We start from the raw sequence: 21301 nt of genomic DNA, 5'->3' as shown, positions 1-21301 counted from the left end.
TCATACTGTCATTGGATAGGGCCAGTCTTTGTTTTCTTTCTTTCTTTTTTTTTTTTTTTTAATGTTTATTTATTTTATTTTATTTTTTTTAATTTTTTAATTTCTTTTTTTTCAACGTTTATTTATTTTGGGGACAGGGAGAGACAGAGCATGAACGGGGGAGGGGCAGAGAGAGAGGGAGACACAGAATCGGAAGCAGGCTCCAGGCTCTGAGCCATCAGCCCAGAGCCCGACGCGGGGCTCGAGCTCACGGATCGCGAGATCGTGACCTGGCTGAAGTCGGATGCTCAACCGACTGCGCCACCCAGGCGCCCCTGATTCAGCTTCTTTTAAGGAACTTAAAAGAATATCCAGGAGAGGGTAACTGAGCATTTCTAACCCACTTATTTGGGAAGCTGACTTTGATCTTCTTACGTCTGTTTCCTGGGGTCTTGCTCTGGGGCCCTGATCCCTGGTACTACTGTTCTTGGTGCTTGTAGCAGACAGTTGTTTTTACTTGCTTTAGGGTCAAAGAAAGTCACCGATGGCTTAGTCATTAGTCTAGAAAGTTACTCTTTCTAGGCTGATTTAATTCAATAACTTAGTGAGATTCATAAAGTTCTTCAGCCCTTGAATCTAACAGTGGTAGTAATGTTTGTGCTCTCGAAGAGATTTCATTTCTGTTTCCACGCGCACTTTCAGTGTATTCTTATCAAAGAAGGGTGGGGCAGAAGTTGAAGAATAGGTATTTTGCCCCATTTTATCGGTGAGGGACATCGAGACCCTGATGGGTTAGGTGAGCTATTGAGAGTCACGTGGGTAGGAAATGGTAACCATGGTCTCCTTCCTCACTCTCCTTGCTTGTTGCTATTTGAGGTGTTTTCAAAGTCAAGATGAGGTCACTGGTACGTGTTGGCAAACATTCTCTATAACTCTCGAGTTATGAAATGACTTTATATTTCGGGTGTTTCTTAGTGACGGTTGTAAGCTGCTGTGGACAACAGTGTGACCCTCCTGCCTAAACTCTGTTAGTCTGCAGTGGTTTTTCTAAGTTACCTTTTCTCATTCTGTAATTGCTTTCTTTAAAGGGAAATATTTCGGACCTTGTGTCAGGGTTTTTTAATTGCTTTATGATCTTGAGCCAAGACATTGCTAGCTTATCAAAACCAACTTCCCTCCCACATTATCAAAATCATACAGTAGTGCTGCTTAGCGATTCAATCATAGGCATCAGCACAGTGTTTTATGAGATTAATTTGACCAGATTTGATTGCCTTTTTTCTTTTTTAAAGAAAATTGGATTTCATCCTCAGGTTAAATCATTGCTTTCTCAATTTTCCCCCAAGGGCTGAGACTGTTGGTATTTCTGGTAAAGGCCAGCCCCGTTGGTCTTGTACCTTCTACCTACTCAGGATACTTAATTTGCAGCCCCATGCACTCATTACCGCCATCTGGGAACCTTTGGCACTCACTATAGGACTTTCTCCCGTGTGGAAACAGTCTCTTGACGATATAGACTGTCGGCACTTTGCCCTCCTGTTTTGATCAGATTTGGAGCTGAATGTGACCCTGGAGCGCCGAGGGTGTTCTCTGGCTTCCAGTGGCCAGCTTTCCAACCTGGGAACCTGAGACTTACATAGTAACACGCATTTGCTGAACACCTTCCAAGGGCTCTCCCTGTCCGCCCTGTTTAATCTCCCCATCACATTACTTTTCAGATAAGGAAGCTGAGGCAGCACAGAGAGTGTGAGGGACAGAGGTTAGAGACCCAAGATCGCAGCTAGTCAGTACCAGAGCTGGGCTTTGAACTCTGCCTTGTGACCCCTCCTGTCTACCCCATGCTAGTGTAGAGTGAGGTTGTTACCACTTCAGGTTTGTGAGTTCACAGAGCTGTCCATGGGGTTTATCTGAGATGAGTGTTCACACTGTTGCCTCCTTGGTATCCGTAAAATTGGATACTTGGTACACAGTAGCAAGATCACTGGGTGTGATGATGCAAGGTGCCATTTCACTTGTAAAAAGTACAGGTGGCATTACTTTAAGGTCTTTAAAAACAAAAAGGGGGTGTACCTGGCTGGCTCAGTCAGTGGAGCGTGTGAGTCTTAATCTCAAGGTTGTGAGTTCGAGTCACACATCGGGTGTCGGATTACGTAAAAATACAAATCTTTAAAAAGTCCGGGTGGCTACACTGCAGGTTATTACTGCCTCCAGTTGTGGGGAGCAGCCCGAGGCTGGAAGGTGCCGTGACGTCCGGGCCGACGCTGGCCCCCTCCCAGTGTCCCCATGTGATCTGGCCCGTCTCTCTTTCGAGCCTGTGCAGCCCCCCACGATCTCACAGCGCTTCTCTAGCTCTGCCACCCACACCACAGCCTCTCTCCTCACTTTTGCTTTCGTTGTGCATGTTAGAATGAGATGTGCATCACACCTACCCAAAGTGAGCTTCAGCAGAGGTTTCCGTGACACCTGAGGATTGGCGGTCCTCACATGTCAGGGCGGTGGTTCCCAGCCTCACCTGGCCCATCTGGTGGGTCCAGTGTTTAGAGCTCCACAGGCCGCCTCAGTGGTCTGGCCTTTATGTCACATGAATTCCTTTTGGCTGGATGTTCCGTCTTCTCATCTGGCCCAGCCTGCCATGGCCACCGGAGGCTGGGAAGCTGGCTGTCCATCTTTCTTCACCATGATGTCTGCTGTTTAATAAAAACATAACAAAAAGCAGTTTGTCATTTGAAATTAATTACAACCGAAATGATAACATCTTCCATGTTAAATGTCAGTCCTTGAAGGAGCTTACAGACAGCTCTGCCTTGTCCTCTTGAAGGCAAGAAAGTAATGATATGGAAAAAAAAAAAAAGTCAATGAAACTAGGACATAAAACCCGTAATAATAGAACTTTAAAGCCAGGATACACTTTTGAAACAAAGTGTTCAGCCCCTGCCTTCGATACTCGGGAGAGAATGGCAGTGAAGTGGAAAAGGCCCACTTCTGCTGTGGTTTTGCACGAAGGTAAAGTTCAGAAGCAAGGGAAGGGTCAGCTGCTCGTATGGGGTGTGATTTGGCTTGAGAGCCACGTGGGCATCTTGAGCCCACCCACTTGTACGTCAGATAAAACCTTTAGTGTTGTCGTGGGTGACGTCTTCATGAGTTTATTCAGGTTAAGAATAGTGAACAGAACCCTTTCTTAAAGTGTCCCTCCTGGATTTTTTCAAATCCCAAAGACAAGAGGGGTGGGAGTGAAAGAACAGTAATCGTAAAGGGTCACAGTAATCAGAGGAAATGTATTTTGATATTTATAGATTAAAGGTTTATCCTAAGATAAAATCTTGGGCATAAAGAAGAATTGTATGTGCTACAAATGATTTTTACTGTGTCATTCTTGTTGGTGGTTTTCATTTAAAGATTTTTTTGTTTGTTCTCCTAAATTTTCGTGTCATTATTAACCTTTCATAAACTCCTCATTGCATGTTTTATTAACCCTTGGTATATTCATTTTCTTCTGACTTGAAAGAGTAACCCATTAGAATTTAACCCTGATGTCTTGAAGAAGTCTGCAGTTCAGAAAGCTTTAAAGGTAAACTAATAGTTTCCCTTTGAAAACTTAATTGAAACATATTGAAAGAGATGATATTTTAACTCACATGGGTTTATTGACAAACTGCCTCCCATACTAATATAGTAATTAATTGTCTAGTTGGATCCTTTTTTGTTTACCCAAGAATTAGTAGTTAGAAGAAATTAAGTCAGCTTTGAAGATAAATTTTATAAAGTACCAATATGGTAAATTAGACTTCTGTTTTGTTGGCCTCAGGCAGCAGTATCTAAGGTACTTTTAAATCCTCTGCATTTTAATTGGATTTGAATTGGTGAAAATGGTGAAATAGAAGGTCTATTTAAAAACATAACCAATCTTTAGATTATGATTTCAAGGTATTCCTTGTGCACTGTGACTATCCATTTAGAAATCACCTCTTCCAATATGCTGAGTTAGGGCCGTCTGAGTCGGTGACCTCATGGCTTTTGGTGCTGCTGGGTTTGGGTGACAGATCTTTTGAGAAGCTTTAAGTTTCATTAAATGAGGTATATTGAAAACTAAGCTCCACTCCCTAAAACAACATGAACATGTATTTTCTGGCCAAATTGTTAAAAGTTTTCTATGACTTCTAGTGTTTTATTATTTTTTTTCTGATTCTTTCGAACATTTTCGGATCAAATATTGGGGGGGGGGGGGGGGGGATTTAAATATAATGGTCTCAAGAAAATTCTGTCCGAAGGAATGGTTTTGAATCAGCTTCATCTAGAAAAAGAAGTTAAATTTTGAGTGAAGAAGACTGACAAAATGTCTGCTTTCCGCTGTAAATTTATTAAGTCCTCACCTGTACTGAGGCCATGAGGTGTGACCCAGCAGTGAGTTACTCCTTTGCAGTAGTGGTCAGCACAGTAGTTGAAGTAACCGCTCCAGTAACACTGGAAGGGATTAGATCAAGTCTTTCCTCACTGTTTCTTTGATGTCTGGGGATCATTGACCAGCGAGACGAAACGGTTGCAATGAAGGCTCTAAGTCAGACTGTTTGGGTTTGAACTGCAGCCTTGCCCAACTCCTCAGTATAACCTGTAGTGAGATGTCCGGTCCTCTGCTACTTATAGACTGGAAGTGATAGGATCTTTTTAGGAGTATCAACTAAATTAAATAAGATCACGCGTGTAAAAAGTGCTCAGTGTAGCTGGCATAATGTGTACATTTTAATTGTTATTTTACCGTTTCATTTAAGTGTAACGGCAGGGCCTTGGAAATGGCATTGTGGCCATTATTTAGACATGAAAACCAAAGTTCAAATAGATGAAACATGTAGGTCTCAACAATCAGTTGTAAACCACTGAAACTTAATTCAAGACAGTCTAACTTAAACTCACATTTTCGGGATGCCTGGCTGGCTCAGTAGAGCGTGCGACTCTTAATCTCAGGGTCGTGAGTTCAAGCCCCACGTTGGTTGTGGTGCCTACTTAAAATTCATATAAAAAATTAAAAAGTAAAATGTTAAAAGATAAAATAAAAACCCATACTGTCATTATACCTGTGTATCTGACTGGGGCTGATGCATTTTGACTACTGCATTGTGGTACAAGACTTAACGATTTAACGTCTTTCATAGAATCTGGAACATCATTCGTTTAAAAATACACCGTTATTTTAGGTGCCACTAAGAAAGAAAAGCTCCATTAAGGTTTGATAGTGTCTGTGTCTACTGGAAGAATTGTTAGACTCAGGATAAATACAGATTTTTGTTAGGTCATGCACACAACAAAAGGAAGATAGAAGCAAAATAAATTGGTTAAGGCAAGAACAACTGTGTACCAATTGGGATCCGCCCCGAAACAGGTCCATAAATTTTTCAAGAGATGTTCGAAAGGTAAAAAAAGAAAAATTGTGTCTCAAAATTGATAAGGCACAGAAACTTTAGGAGTGAAACAGCTGCTTTTTCAGAGATGAAGTGACTTACCCTAGCTAAGAAGCAATTTCTGTATCAAAGCAGCTGCTATATGAGGACGATTTCATTCCCTCCAGCGTAGCAGAACCCTGGCCTTGGCCCCACGGCTCAGCACCTCCAGCCAAAGTGGCTCCACAAAGGGGGGCGCCCTCACTGGAGGCCAGCCCCCGTCCTGGCCACACCCAATTGCAAGGGAAGTTGGGAAATAGAATTTTCATGTGCAGAGGACTCGTGCCCACCTAGAACTCCAGGTTCCAGTGGTAAAGGAAGGATTTAGGCGAAGAGTTCGTATTCTCTGCCACAGTAGTTTATGACCTTGGATGTTTCCTTTTTTAATGGTGTTTATTTCGTTTTGCAGAATTTATTCACACCAAAAAGATGAACCAGAAGATAGATTATCACCATATGTTTGGGCTAATAATATTCCGATAATCCTATGAATTTGACACCTATTTCTATCATTGCTGTAGTGTTAAGGATTGACTCTAAAATTGTTTAACAACAACAACAACAACAAAACATTTTTGTGACCTAATTAATTCCCACTAACACAGATATTTAACTGCATCTTCTTGTGGGGCTAAGTTAGAAATAAACCTCATGTCCCATGTATGTTGTGTCCCACTATGTTCTGTCACCTGTCTGCTCAGGTATGCTTCTCACCATTTGTTTTCTTATTCCTGAGTTTCTCTCATTATATTTGTATCTGCTTAATTTAATGCAGTTCTAGATTGATGTTTATTCTTCCAGTCAGAATTACTTAGGAGCTGGTAAGCAAGAAGTGATATCTGATAGCTACATGTTTGCACAGAAGGTATGAAGTTAAAAATGTGAAGATATGTCTCTGATACTTTGTAGTGTGTTTATTATTCCCACCAGGGGACTATTCAGAAGTGTATGTTCCAGATGTTTGTCCTTCCTCATGCTTTTGTTTCCATTTGCTGCACTTACTCATTTTCTTATCCTAGTAACATGAGTTTTGAGAGCTGGAATTAGCATTAAAGATACTTAGAAGTTTGCATTTTTCCAAACTAGCTTGCTTTAAAAATAAAAGGCCTTAGCATTTAAAAATCATATGCAAATAGGAATTTTCTTAATTTATTTCATGGTAGACCCAATTATGGCTTTGGATATGCTCAGCAATTATTTTCCAGTTAAATTGTTCCCAGATAGTTCCTGTAACTGAAGTGTCAGAATTAATTAGAAAGGACTATTCATATGAGCCACTAATTTCATTTTTAGTAAGCCCCAGTTCAAGATGTATGTTTACTTATTTTGTCTTATTTTTTGTTTGTTTGTTTGTTTTTGGATAGTCAGGGAAGAAAATAAACAGCAATCCAAACCCTCTTGTCCAGATGTCAGTTGGACACAAGGCCCAGGAGAGCAAGGTGAGGAGGTGCTGACCGGTTTCCTATGATGTCACTGTTACTGGTCTTAGGTGGGGACTGTCAGCGGGCTGCTAGTGCAGGCGTGAGGCATTGATTTCCATATCTTCCTCTCGTTTTCTCAAATCAGTTCCCAGATAACGAACTTCTTTATTGGGTAACGAATGTATTGTTTAAACAGTTTAAAAATATCAACAACAAAAAAAAGGGGGGTGCCTGGGTAGCTCAGTTTGTCTCTCTTTCTCTCTCCCCCTCCCCCTTCTCCCCCCCTCCTCTCCCCCACTGTCTCTCTCCCTCTCAAAAAATAAATTTTAAAAATGACATAATATGCTTTTGCTTGATTTCATGGATAAATGACATGGTATAAATTTCTAAGTTTTCTTTGAATGCTCTATAAATATTTTGTTTGAAAGATAACCAGCAGTCCTTAAAATTCAACAAACACAATTCTGTGGCATTCAGAGGGCATTGCTGTTGTTGTAATGTGTTCCACTTTCCTAATTTAAAAGAAAATATTTCAGGGATTATTTACAGTTACAGGCCATTGTTCGCTTTAAAATGTTCACAATTTAGGAAGCTTCCTGACTTCTAGCATTATGTGGTCCCTGGGAAAATAGTAGAACAAAGGCCAAACCAAGCAGATGAACTCTTGTCATTGGGATGGGCTCAGAGGTTGGGATTTCATAACTGTCAATTTCCCTGACACACTCGAAAAGCTTTGGACTGTCTCCATCTTTGAACACTTTTCACAATTAACACACAGCACATGCTCAGCAAATAAGTGTCTTGGAATTTAATTAAAGTCCTAAGCTTCCAAACACAATAAATGAATAACCACAGTCTTGGTAGCCCTTTTCCACAGAAAATACCACAGAGCTGATACTTAGTTATTTCTTTCAGATTCGGTACAAAACCAATGAACCTGTATGGGAAGAAAACTTCACCTTCTTCATTCACAATCCCAAGCGCCAGGACCTTGAAGTCGAGGTATTTTATTTGCATTGTTTTAATAGATTTGTTGAAATATAACCAACGTACAAAGAGGTGCCCAGATTTAAAGAGTACAGTTTATGGACTCATCACCATAATTGATACATCTTTGTCAGATTTATCCCTAAGTATTTCATACTTTTTGATACATAATTTTTTTTCAGTTTTCAACTTTTGATTACTAGTATCTAGAAATGCAAATGATTTTTGTATGTGGATATTATATTATTGTATTTGATTATTCTCATAGCTTTTTGTGAATACTTTAGGATTGGCTTCTACCTGGTAGTCATGTTGTCTGCTAATTATGTCACTTCTACTTCTGTGTGTCCGATCTGGGTGCCTTTCACTTCCTTTTCCTGCCTCCTCTTGCCCTGCTGGGCCCTCCGGCCTCTGGAGCGAGTAGACCTCTTCCCCTGCCTTCCGACCTCAAGGGGAAAGCCTTGAGGTTTCACCATTAGGTCTGTTGTCTAGGAAGCTTCCTTCTACTCCAACTGCTAGTTTGCTGCGTGTTTTTGTCATGAATGGATGTTGAATTTTCTCAAAGGCTTTTCTGTAACTATTTCTATAACTATTTTCAATAACTATTTCTATAACTATTGAGATGATGTTCATGTTTGTAAACATGGTGGACTATATTGTTGATTGTCGAATGTTAAACCTTACAGACCTTTGTTTGGGGATAAGTTCCACTTGGTGGTGATGTAGTATCCTTTTTATGTATTCAATGTAACTTGCTAACATTTTGTTGAGTTTTTGTATCTTAGTCATGAAGGATCCTAATATGTAAGTTTGTTTTTTTCCTCAGGGTAATGCTGTCCTCCTAGAATGAGTTGGGGAATGTTCCCTTCTTTGCATTTTTCTAGAAGAGTTTGTGTAGAATTGGGCTTTCTCCTCACGTGCTTCAAGAATTCACCAGTGAAGCCATCTAGGCCTGTACTTTTCTTCATGAGAAGGCATTTAAATACAAATTATATTCCATTCGTAGATACGGATTTATCTAGGGTATCTCTTTTTTTCTTCATGATTTTTGATGTTTATGCTTTTAAAAAAAAATTATGTTTATTTTTTGAGAGAGAGACAGAGTGAGAGCAGGGGAGGAGCAGAGAGAGAGGGAGACACAGAATCTGAAGCAGGCTCCAGGCTCTGAGCTGTCAGCAGAGCCCGACGTGGGGCCTGCACCCATGAACTGTGATGATATGACCTGAGCTGAAGTCAGATGCTTAACCGATTGAGGCCCCCAGGCACCCCTGATGTTTATGTTTTTTAAGAAATTCATCTATTTCATCTAAATTGTTGAGTTCCTTGGCACAACATTATTTAGAATATCCCTTTAATGTCTTTTTAATGTCCTATAATAAACATTAATAAACATTAAAAAATTTAAAAAAAATTTTTTTTTCAACGTTTATTTATTTTGGGGACAGAGAGAGACAGAGCATGAACGGGGGAGGGGCAGAGAGAGAGAGGGAGACACAGAATCGGAAACAGGCTCCAGGCTCCGAGCCATCAGCCCAGAGCCTGACGCGGGGCTCGAACTCGCGGACCTCGAGATCGTGACCTGGCTGAAGTCGGACGCTCAACCGACTGCGCCACCCAGGCGCCCCTAAAAAATTTTTTAAAAGAAGTCAGATGCTTAACTGGCTGGGCCCCCCAAGTGACCCCACAGTGCTTTTTTTGTGCTCATTGTAGCTGTGCAATGAGGAAATGAGAGATTCGTTGGAACCTCACTTACTGTAGCATTCTGTGTCTCTAAGAGGTTTTCTACTGTGTCCGTCATTTATGAGAACACTACTTAGAAAGAGATGGCTGAGATGTTTTTTAAAGACTGGGTTTTGGAGGAGCCTGGGTGGCTCACTCAGTTAAGCAACCGACTCTTGATCTCAGTTCAGGTCTTGATCTCAGGGTTGTGAGTTCAAGCCCCGTGTTAGGCTCTGCTCTGGGCATGGAGCCTAGTTTAAAAAAAAAAAAAAAAAAGACTTGATTTTGGACATTTCTCCATTTTTTTGTATTTTTTTCTTTTAATGTTTATTTTTGAGGTAGAGATGGAAGCCTGGTGGGGAGGGGCAGAGAGAGAGAGAGAGCGCGAGAGAGGGAGGGAGGGAGACACAGAATTGGAAGCAGGCTCCAGGCTCTGAGCTGTCAGCACAGAGCCCGACATGGGACTCGAACCCACAGACCGGGAGATCATGACCTGAGCCCAAGTCGGCGGGCGCACAACCGACTGAGCCCCCCAGGCACCCCTCTACATTTTGTCTTGACCCTTCAGAGCTAAATGTGTTCTGTGTGTTCCGCAGGTCAAAGATGAACAGCATCAGTGTTCTCTGGGGCACCTGAAGATCCCTCTCAGTCAGCTGCTTACCAGCAATGACATGACCATGAACCAGCGATTTCAACTCAGTAATTCAGGTCCAAACAGCACTCTGAAGATGAAGATCGCCCTCAGGGTACTGGAGTCTCGTGCAGCGATTACAGGAGTGGACAGGGGTGGGGGGGGGGGGGAGACGGGCTGACTCCTGGGTGCTTCTCCAGAGTGTAGTGAAGGGCATGGGCCCTCATGGAGGATGACCGCGGTATAGCTGCGAGCCTGGGGCCAGGAAGGCACTTGTCTGGGATCGAGGAAACCACTGCTGACAACTATAGGTGCTCAGGGGAGAGAGAATTGAGGCTTGGACTTAGACATCTGCCCCAGCTGGTATTTCCAGATTGCTTGAGCAGGCCAGGCTAAATTCTCAAAGGTCATTCAGGACAGAAAATTTAATACAGTTCTTCAAGATGGTAGAAATTACAAACAGACTTTTTGTACAAAATAGACAATGACTCTTGTGAGTGCCTAAGGAAATGTTCAAAATAAGACTGGCAAATGGATTGGAAAATGCTAAAACTCACTAATTTTTAAAATGCAAATTAAGGGGCGCCTGCGTGGCTCAGTCGACTCTTGGTTTCAGCTCAGGTCATGACCTCACGGTTCGTGGGTTCTAGCCCCACGCTGCTGTCAACACGGAGCCTTCTCTGGACCCTCTCTCTCTGTCTCTCTCTGCCTCTCCCGCACTCATGTGCACGCATGCTCTCTCAATAAATAAACATTGTTTTAAAATAAAATAAAATGCAAATTAAAATGAAGAACCCACTTTTTAAAAAATCCAAGCAACCTCGGTCTGTGGAGGGTTCAGTGTTCATGATCTCTCTGCACTTGGTTCCAACTCTGGAGACAGGCAGTGTCTGCAGACCATGGGGTCATAGAGCCCCTTGGGCCAGGCACCCGTTCTCTGGAGATCTGACCTTCAGTAAGAAGACAGAATGCAAAGAGGCCATGAACATAAAGATGTTTGCTGCAGCTTTATTTTTTGCAAGGAGGGAAACTTGACACTGTTGCAGCAACCCTGGAGTGCAGGGTTTTGGGGTGTGGGCTCTTGGTCAGTGGAATGTTGCACACCTTACCACTGGCTGTGAAAAGCCAGCGAAGTGAAGGGCTCACGTGCTCACACAAGCCGAAGGACATGAAGGCCGTTCCGGCATCCACGCTGGGTGTGTGCAGTAGCCCACTGGGGAGGGGGCCCTCACCTCTCATCCTTTCTTGGGGGCGCACGGCTCAGGCTCGCCCAACAATGACATCACCCCCACAGCTGTGCAAGCATGCACGCAAACGGAAGAGGCTGAAGAGAAATTATGTTTACATCATGGAAGCGATAATTTTGATTACTTAAACTTTCCTTTCTCTTCTTTTTTTTTAAAAAAATGAGAACTAAGTCATTTTTTTTTTTTTTAAGTTTTTATTTGTTTTTGAGAGCGAGAAAGAGCACAAGTAGGGAGGGGCAGAGAGAGAGAGGGAGACACAGAATCTGAAGCAGGCTCCAGGGTCCGCGCTCAGCACAGAGCCAGATGCGGGGCTCGAACTCATGAACTGTGAGGTCAAGACCTGAGCTGAAGTTGGGTGCTCAACCTACTGAGCCACCCAGGTGCCCCTCCTTTTTCTACTTACTATAATGTGGCATCACTCCAATAACAGAGTAGCTGGACATATAGACTAGACTGTTTATAATGTTTTTGCCAAGTTTTAAATAGACATTGGCAAGTGAATATATCTAAAGCCGTTCATATACCAGGCCATTCTAGTGTCACTGATTTTAATTTTGTGTTTATTTCCACTTGCAGATACTCCACCTTGAAAAGCCAGAAAGGTCCCCAGACCACCAACACTCAGCTCAAGTAAAGCGACCCTCTGTTTCCAAAGAAGGGAGAGAAATATCTGTCAGATCTCACGCGTCCGCATCGCCGGGCTCCGGTGATGGCAGCACAGCCCCGTGCACACCCGTCGTCGGGGGCAGCGATAAGCCTGGCGTGGAAGAGGGGGCCCAGCCTGTGGAGGCCAGCCCCCAAGGCCCACGCGACCTGGGCAGGAGCTCCTCCAGCCTCCAGACCAGTGCCACCTGCTCTCCCAGCCACATCTCCGTTAAGGAGCCCACTCCAAGCATAGCCTCAGACATATCCCTGCCCATCGCCACCCAGGAGCTTCGACAGAGGCTGCGGCAGCTAGAGAAGTAACCAGACCCCTCCTTTGTCCTTGTCCAATCAGAGCACACGTCTCGTGCTAACGTCGTCTTGAGTTAGCCAAAAGAGCCTGAGGTGTCCCTGCCCTTTTGTTCACTGAGTGTTTTCCTTTTAAAATAAACCTGCCATTTCTAGGACCTGACTAGGGACCAAGAAGCAGTGGGGTTCGGGGCGAATAGAAGAGGGTCTGAGCCCCTGTGTGCCTGTCCTCAGACCAGGAGGCGGGACCTAGAGCTGATGCTCGCTCTTCGTGCCGTGGTTGTGTCTGTGTTGGAAGAACAAGTCCTGTTTGCTCAGTACCCCCTTACTACCACCGGTCATGTGTTGTCTAGTCTTTGGATTCATACTTGTGCTCCTGGGCTCTTCAGAGAAGGAGGAAGACAGCTTGCAGTTACCATAAGCTTCAGACGTTAACCTCTTCCCGTCAGCGGAAGGAACGAAGTGGCCCTTTGAAGCTGTTCTTGCTGTTTGTTGTTCCGAGAGGTGTGTCGAGGCATAGGAAGCGGAGGCAGAGATGAAACGCACTCCTGGGGGTTGAGGAAGTCACACGCATGTGACCCACACTCAGCATGCTCTCTCCTTCGTACTTTCTCAGGTTCAGCGTTCAGAAGAAAGCAATCAGTCCCTTCCTCTCTTGCTCTAGGAGGAGATAGAACTTTAAATAAGAAAGCACTTCTCTCAGGAGCTAAATTTGGGGAGGAGCCGCGATGATCTTGAGGGACATTGCACCAGGGCAACCGTTGGCGGGCTTGGGAGTCTGTGCTTCAACCCTGAGAGAGAAGCTTCCTGAGAGAGGCCGCCGGGAAAATCAGAGCAAGCAGTGCATGTGGGGCTTTGAGGGAGCACACGTAGAGTTGGGTCCTTACAGGCTAGACGTTGCTTTGCAGAGACCACAGAATCGATGTTTGTAATGAGGACATCTCCTGAGTCTCCTTTTTACCATGGGCCCTCACTGGGAAAGCTGTCAGTTCTGGATAATTAAGTTATGTTGAAACCTTATTTGAGATAAGAGTTTGACTGGTTGATTAATAGAAGTCCAGATTATGCTCAAGTCCGTGGGTAATGTGATTGTTTTTGTGCCAGTTGACTCACTCCCGTTCAGTTCTGAGGAGAGCAATAACCTCTTGCTTTGTTTCCCCAGTGGGACGACACTGGGGCAGTCGCCCCTGGGGCAGATCCAGCTGACCATCCGACACAGCTCGCAGAGAAACAAGCTTGTGGTGGTCGTGCACTCCTGCAGGTGAGCTGGGCCCCCGGAACCCCCAGGTGGGCTTTAGATGAGAGGCGAATGTTAGCTCTGACATCACTAAACAGATGAACCCATTTCATTTTTGAAGGACAAAGTAATGATGTTATACTACAGACTTAGTATTCAGTGCTGCATTCTTTTTTTGTTCTTGACATTGTTTCTGTTCATAAACATTTTGGTTGCTTTGTAAATCCACTCCTTTTTTTAAGTTTATTTTTATTTGTTTTGAGAGAGAGAGAGAGAGAGAGAGGGAGAGCAGGGGAAGGACAGAGAGAGAGGGAGACGGAGTCCCAAGCAGGCTTCACGCTGTCGGCACAGAGCCTGAGGTGGGCCTGGAACCCACGAACCATGAGATCATGACCCGAGCCGAAATCAAGAGTCGGATGCTTAGCCCACTCAGCCACCCGGTGCCCCGGTACTACATCTTGAACTGCTCTACTGCAGTTTATACAACATTCCATATTGCTGGATGTTTAGATTGTCCAAGTTACATGTAACATGGTAATGAACATATTTTTCTCGAAGTGTCTCTTTGAGATTAAATTTCCAGGAGTAAGTTTATGTCAGTAATTCGGAGGATCTCAAAAGGTTGATGGGATCATGACAGGTATTGCCAATAGTCTTTCAAAACTATTTCTGGGGGGCGCCTGAGTGGCGCAGTCGGTTAAGCGTCCGACTTCAGCCAGGTCACGATCTCGCGGTCCGTGAGTTCGAGCCCCGCGTCGGGCTCTGGGCTGATGGCTCAGAGCCTGGAGCCTGTTTCCGATTCTGTGTCTCCCTCGCTCTCTGCCCCTCCCCCGTTCATGCTCTGTCTCTCTCTGTCCCAAAAATAAATAAACGTTGAAAAAAAAAACTATTTCTGGAACATGCCCGCTGGCATTGGTACCCAGGGTACAGGTGTATCTTCTCCTGCCCCCATCAGGAAGTTTATTGTGCAGCGTACTGATTTAGTAAGTGTAACATGAGCTGGCAGCATTGCTTTAATTTGTCTTTGATTAGTGATGATGCTATGGAGCCAACTAATTATTTCCCTTCTGTGTGACTTCTCTCAGTAGTAGTTAGGATATAAATGTACGGCATAAGTATTTGGATCTTATTAAAGGCTGTTAGAGGGGCGCCTGGGGTGCTCAGCATTTGACTCTTGGGTTGAGCATTTGACTCTTGATTTCGGCTCAGGTCATGATCTCACAGTTTGTGAGTTCAAGCCTCATGTTGGGCTCTGTGCTGACAGCTCAAAGCCTGGAGCCTGCTTTGGATTCTATGTCTCCCTCTCTCTCTGCCCCTCCCCTGCTCATGCTCTGTCTCTCAAAAATGTGGGTTCTATCTCTCTCACTCTCTTTCTCTCTCTCTGTCTCTCTCTCTGTCTCCCAAAGTAAATGAATAAACTTTAAAAAAATAATAAAAGGCTGTTAGAAACATAGGAAATTATATAAATGTAGACTTCAGTTCTGAACCTATTTATTGAGCACCTTATACATTCTTGCTGTGAGATAATTACTGTTGTAGAGGACTCTCAGCAAATAGTCCCCTAACTAGATTTTCAGGTTGATCGGTAAGTGAATAATTTGAAGTGGTTGCATATAATTAACTCCTAGACTCTGTTTGGCTCAGACCAGGTGTCCGAGGAGAAGAGCAGCATGGGTTGCACAAAGGAGGTGAAAGGTTTAGGTGAACGAAGGGTAGAGAGTTGGGGGAGCAGCCTGGCAGCACTGAGGATGGGGTTTCCCTTGGTGTGAGGCCAACCACATCCCCTGCCACTGGGAGAAGCTGGACATTAGAAACAACAGCTTCCATTTTCAAAGCAGAGCAAGTATCAGGATGTCCCCCAAACTCTGGGCTCAAGAAACGGAGGTGAAAGTTGCGTTCGCCAACAGGCTAGCACGGGGTGAGGACAGAAACTCACTTTGCTCCTTTCTGCTTCTCAGTGGTGTAAGTAAATATAAATCAAAGTAGGAAGTTTGAACGTGATGCTAACGGTCATTTTCCTAGATTCTAATATCGAGTGTTCTCTGGTTTGTGTCGTAAGAAATCTCATTGCCTTCTCTGAAGATGGCTCTGACCCCTATGTCCGCATGTATTTGTTACCAGACAAGAGGAGGTCAGGAAGGAGAAAAACACACGTGTCAAAGAAAACACTGAACCCCGTGTTTGACCAGAGGTATGGTGCTCACTCAAGATGGGTAGGCTGTCGAATTTCAGAAATTAAAAAAGGCTTGATCAATACCTTTGAATGACTAATGCATTTAAACCAACACACTGTTGGGAAGTATCAGTGAAAAAACTCCAGATTAGCACACACGGACTTGTTAACATAAATAAATGAACATTTTGAACTTGGTCTAGAAGTGGCTAAACATCGTAAGTTCAGGCTGTACACACTGTGGAAGGGAAACTAGTGATTGTGGACCTCGCGGAACTTCCATTCTGGACGGTTGTATCTATTGATTTTTCTGACTTATAAATAAAAACTAAGAATTCAACAGTAAGTATATTTTAAGTTTATTTTAAATAACAATAAGTCTGTGACATCTTAAAATACAACATTCTTCTGAAAAACAACTAGTTTCCAAAACAATGAAAAAGTGAAAAGAATGGCATTATTGTCTAACATTTTCGGAGATCCCTTTAATGGTCTGTCTTAGTAGAGGTCATATCTGCTTCTGCCATCGGTGCTGATCTCCAGAGAGCACCTCGAGGACCTCCGGGGGCCTTGCGCTACCCTTAAGAGCTTCAGTCTGCAAACTCGTTACCTTACGTTACAGTGCAGCTAAAAAAAACCAACAGCATTTTGGGAAATCATAAAGTCAAAGGGTGTCAGAACATCTGTCACTTTTGTTTACATTTATCTTTAAATGGACTGGTTGTTTCTCATATGTTCATGCCAGCAACTCTTTTTAAATCACAGACAGAAACTGACAGGAGGTGTGCACCAGTCCCTGGTGTGAGCACATTTTGACAGTGTTCTCACTTAGTTGCAGCCAAAGTTAGGGATTCGGAAACGCCTCCCCGCGCCCCCTGCAAGTCTGGGATTCTAGCTGCTGAAGCTCCCTGAAGGCTGGTCACGTTCCAGCCACATCCCTCCCAGGCCTTAGGCCCTCTGCCCTCCGGTTTGCCAGAGACCCTGCCTCACAGTGGCTGAACTCCAGGAGCCAGCGTTGAGGACTTGGTTCCCTGGAGGCATTTTTGTTTGTAGCATCTGACTTCGGCCATTAAAAAGTGCACTGCGGATCTTTTCCCTTCCGTGAAGCTGTATCACATACTACTTTTCTTTATTTCACTCACCCCGGCTTTGTAATCACTGCTCTTTAGTCTTTTGGCCTGGGTGAGAAAACCAGTGGGTCCTACCTACATCCACAGTCCCCCATTGTAACTACTAGGAAGAGTCAGGGCAGACATTCAAAGAACACCCATCCCTATACATGAGGGAGCCACAGGCAGTAGGGTCTTTCGCATACTTAGTGTTGTTTTATTTGATTTTTTTTTTAATTTTTAGTTAAATTTTAGTTGACATGTTACTAAATGTTAGTAATTAGTAATATTAATGCAGTGTTGGTTTCAGGGGTAGAATTCGGTAATTTATCACTTACATACGGCCTTTCACGTACTTAGGAGGCCAGAGTCTTCGGTTATGTTTGCAAAATAAGGGAAACAAAAATTGTTTTTGAGTCTTCATGAAATGCCAGATCCAAACATTGAACAGAACTCAATTTTATAATAAAAAACAACATAACATTTAGAACTGTCTCGTAAGCAGAAAGGTTGTTTTTTGGTTATAATGAGAATACAACAACATTATGGAGAAATTTAAGGGAGGTCCTCTTTTTCCCGTGTCAGCTTTGATTTCAGCGTTTCATTACCAGAAGTACAGAGGAGGACACTGGATGTAGCAGTAAAGAACAGTGGTGGCTTCCTGTCCAAAGACAAAGGGCTTCTTGGCAAAGTAAGTTTAAAAAATAACCGTGATCGGTTCCTGTATCTTATAAACATTAAGCACTTACCCAAAGGGCATTGTTTTAGACCATACTTAAATCAATGGAAAGGGGGGGACTTCCTCTCTGATTAATGCTTATTTATAAAATAGTGGACCATGAAAGGCCATGTCATCTAAAATATGAGTACATTTTGAAAATTACTTTATTTTCATTGTTTTTACATAATCATATTATTGGCATGTTACACAAATGCTGTGAACATATAAGTGAAGAAAAGATTAATTTTTTAATTAAAGAAATGTTGAGTCACATTGAAAGAAAACATGAAGGAAAATATTCTCTTGCAGTTCTGCCTCCTCCACTAACCAACTATTCTTTTTCTAACAAATTAGTGCCTTTATTTCTCTGAATTTACTCTGGTCTTTGTCAGAATTCACATGTAACTCTTGCATAAGATTATTTATTCTTTAACATTAAATGTACACAGAGGCTGAGTTAGGGAAGAGGAGTTTTGAATTATGTCCCGCTTACAGATAATCCGGATCCACTGTGCTGGCACTAATGGAGTGTGAGCCGATATCCCTGTAAATTATCAGCACTGATCCTTCTTCATAACTGAACTTTGGAGAGACCTGGATACAGGGCAGAGCTCTTGGATGTGATCCGCCATATCATTCATGGGGGGTCATCAGGGTCAAAAACATTGACCGGGAGAGACTCAGAATAACACAGGTGGTTCCATACCGAGGCAGCAGGAGGTCAGAGAGATCGGGGCTCCACCCGCTGTTACAGGTGTCGTTTAACCCACAGGTGTTGGTCGGTCTGGCGTCCGAAGAACTGGCCAAGGGCTGGACCCAGTGGTGAGTGTCCCAGCACGGACGAGCCCCGTGTGTCTATTCTACAACACTTTCCCCGGTTGACCACATGTCTCTTGTCATGTCCCCATGCACCCCTAGGTACGACCTCACAGAAGATGGCACGAGACCACACGTGGTGACGTAGTCTCTGCCAGGCACGAGGAGCCCCGCTGGCGTGCCAACCACCTTCGTGCGCTCGCAGCACACCCTCCCACAGACGTACCAATATTGTTTTTATAATTTCAATGTATTTAGTTATACATATCTTAATAGTTTTATAAAACATGTTGACGTTTTAGGCATATTTGGCCAATATTATCATTAAATTTTATATGTTTAATTTCCTGTAGTATTTGCCAGTTATTCTAGCGTATAATAGGGTAGTAGTTAGTTACTGTGTCGCGTAAGGCTGTATGTCTGTTGTATCGATGAGGAAGCAGATCTATGTATATGCTTTACTGTTGCCTTGTTTTGTACATCGCTGAGGTACACTCTGCCATGTAAATAGACTATTTTTTATAATCTCTACCTGCTGGTTTGAACTCTGAAGAAAATGGATTAAGGAAATATATTTTTTTTCTAAGACTTATTAAATTCTTATGACACATAATCATTTTGTCTTTGCAGGAAAAGTTCTCAGTGACCAATTTTGTGGTATTTTCTTTTTAAAAAGAAAAGCTGAAAGACTAAATATTAAATAAGTATAGTTCTGCCCATCACGAATGAAGAAAATATTCAAAATATTACCACTTTTATAAGTATAAATATGTATTTTTGAGAAGTCAGATGAAGTGCTTCTAAGGAAAAATGTGTAACTGAGTAATACATAATACTAAGAGGATGTCATGTCATCATGGTGCACTAACTTGAAGTTTCTTACATGAAATGTCTTAATTGCTTGATAGAATGTATTCATGAAATAGTACGCAGATACACAGTTATACTTCCTAAAATACAACCCAAATTTTCAGTGTTAGCAGTTAGGCTATTGTGAAATAGTCGGTCATAAGGTTTGTTAGTTTTCAGTGTTTTCCCAGCCTGTGAAGACAGAGACAGGCTCACGTGGTCACCATAAAGTTTGTGGGGTGAATCTGGGTAAGGAGGAAATTGTTTTAAAAACCAACAGCTCATTCATTCACCCGTCAGTGTGACATCATACGTTGACAGAACCCCTGAGGTGGCGTTGGCTTCCTTTTGCCCAACACAGAGGCCGCTGTTGGGGCCACAGGGTTCCAGCACAGCGGCTGGTGATTGTAATTAACCGTTTCCGGGGTTTCCTCACTTTATGCCGTGACTGACCTCAGTATTGGGATATTGTTATACAGTTTTTGTTTTGGAATATGTTTTTCTGTTTAGATTACTAAAAGCATGTTTTACATCCTCGAGTCCCAGACCTCTTGGGGGTTGAGGCTCCGTGGCAGTGTCTAAGCCGTGCACGCCTGTGAGAAACATGCACGGACTCAGAAAGAGTTTTCAGTATGTTAAGCTGTATGGTGCAAATGAGTCCTTAGCTATCAGAACATTCTGAAATCATGTGTGAGGACATTGGGGAAATCAAGCTTTGTGGTTGAAACTGGGGATCTTACCATGAATCACTCCACGGACTCGTGGGCGGCCCGTGTGACCAAACACACCAAAGTGCCTGTGGTGGATGCTGGTTGTTACCTTGCGTACTTCTGCCTGCCAACAGATCTTACCCTTCTCTTAGTTCACACTTTAAACCGGAGGTTTATATATAATGGAGCCTATAGCCTCACAACACAGTTCATGTAATCATAAAGACCAGTGTAATCTCCCTGCTTCCTACTTGATGGAACTTCACTATAAAGCCTCATTATAAACCATTTCCCATGTTAATGTACAGGAGGAAGTGGATGAATATATTGGTGCCCACAAAACATTTAACTGCGGTGGTGTTTCAGCAGCGCGATAAAGGCAGGTAATTACTTAATAAACCTAGTCGTCGGTCCATGGTATTAGATTTATTGAAGATTTTTTTTCAATTGAGTCTGTTGAAGGGCCTCTGGCATAATCTATAAAAAGTGAACGACCGCTCACTGGAATTTACAATACCAGTAATTTTTACCAACATCCTGAACATCTGGGTTTTGCCTTGTCCTCACCTTGCGGTATGTATTCACCTTATGCAGCGCTCTAAGCAATTAGGCAAAATAAGTACAGGAAGAGTATAAAGCCAGTGGCAGCATGACACTCGCCTTGTGCCGCAGGGACGGAGGAGCCTGGAGATGGACCTTGGCAGCGGGCTTCCTTCTCTTTAGAAGGAAAGGGACGATTCTGAGGATGCAAAACAAAAAAACCTTTCCAGGTGTGATTCTGTCCTTCATGGCCAAATGAGCGGTCAGTGGGAAGCTCTGGTATTCCGTGGGAAGGACTGAGAATTCCGCTCACGGCCGGACTCCGCACTCCAGGGTCCCCAGATCGGCATCCCTGCTCCTTAATGACCGATTCGTCTAGGAAAAGGGAACGTTAACTTCTCTGTATTGAGCCGAATCAACGGGAGGAAAATTAACTTACACAGATTTGAGTTCTGTTTGTCCATGTGGGTTGCTTCTCCTGTGCCTTAGCATACGGAAGTGTGACGCCGGTGTTTCCAAGTTCCAGATCGTTGCTGTACTCACGGCAACTCTGTTCTGTGCTACGAGATAGTGTTCGTGAGGAGGTCAGCCCATTTTCTTCAGGAACCGAAGCTCACTGGAGACCAGCGTATATGCGCATGTATACTCGGGCTGTCCGCCACTGCAGATGGAAAACAGCAGAGGGCTTTTTTTAATTGTTATTAGAGAATGTCCTTTTTGATCAACTAATTTTACATGACAGTGCATGTATTTATTCAATAAACTCTTACGTTAGCTCA

General features: G+C 43.3%; 1 protein-coding gene across 4 annotated transcripts in view; it reads left to right on the top strand.

Moving 5' to 3' along the window:
* The window catches only part of ESYT2 (extended synaptotagmin 2), an 84076-nt gene extending 62775 nt beyond the window's left edge, over positions 1-21301 (top strand). For 2 of the 4 annotated variants that reach the window (XM_040464466.1, XM_040464468.1), the window contains 10 exons: positions 3485-3547; positions 6776-6850; positions 7748-7834; positions 10135-10284; positions 11993-12378; positions 13530-13628; positions 15664-15795; positions 17472-17577; positions 18380-18429; positions 18526-21301. In XM_040464466.1, the coding sequence (XP_040320400.1) occupies positions 3485-3547; positions 6776-6850; positions 7748-7834; positions 10135-10284; positions 11993-12378; positions 13530-13628; positions 15664-15795; positions 17472-17577; positions 18380-18429; positions 18526-18571 (1194 nt within the window). In that variant the 3' untranslated portion in view covers positions 18572-21301. The remainder of the gene's footprint in view (positions 1-3484; positions 3548-6775; positions 6851-7747; positions 7835-10134; positions 10285-11992; positions 12379-13529; positions 13629-15663; positions 15796-17471; positions 17578-18379; positions 18430-18525) is intronic. The other 2 variants (XM_040464467.1, XM_040464469.1) reach the window with 1 other exon arrangement.

Source organism: Herpailurus yagouaroundi, unplaced genomic scaffold, assembly GCF_014898765.1.
Source record: "Herpailurus yagouaroundi ecotype Mexico unplaced genomic scaffold, PumYag 483, whole genome shotgun sequence".
NCBI lineage: Eukaryota > Metazoa > Chordata > Mammalia > Carnivora > Felidae > Herpailurus > Herpailurus yagouaroundi.
Note: the sequence above shows the minus strand (reverse complement) of the source record. Positions and strands in the feature narration are given on the sequence as shown.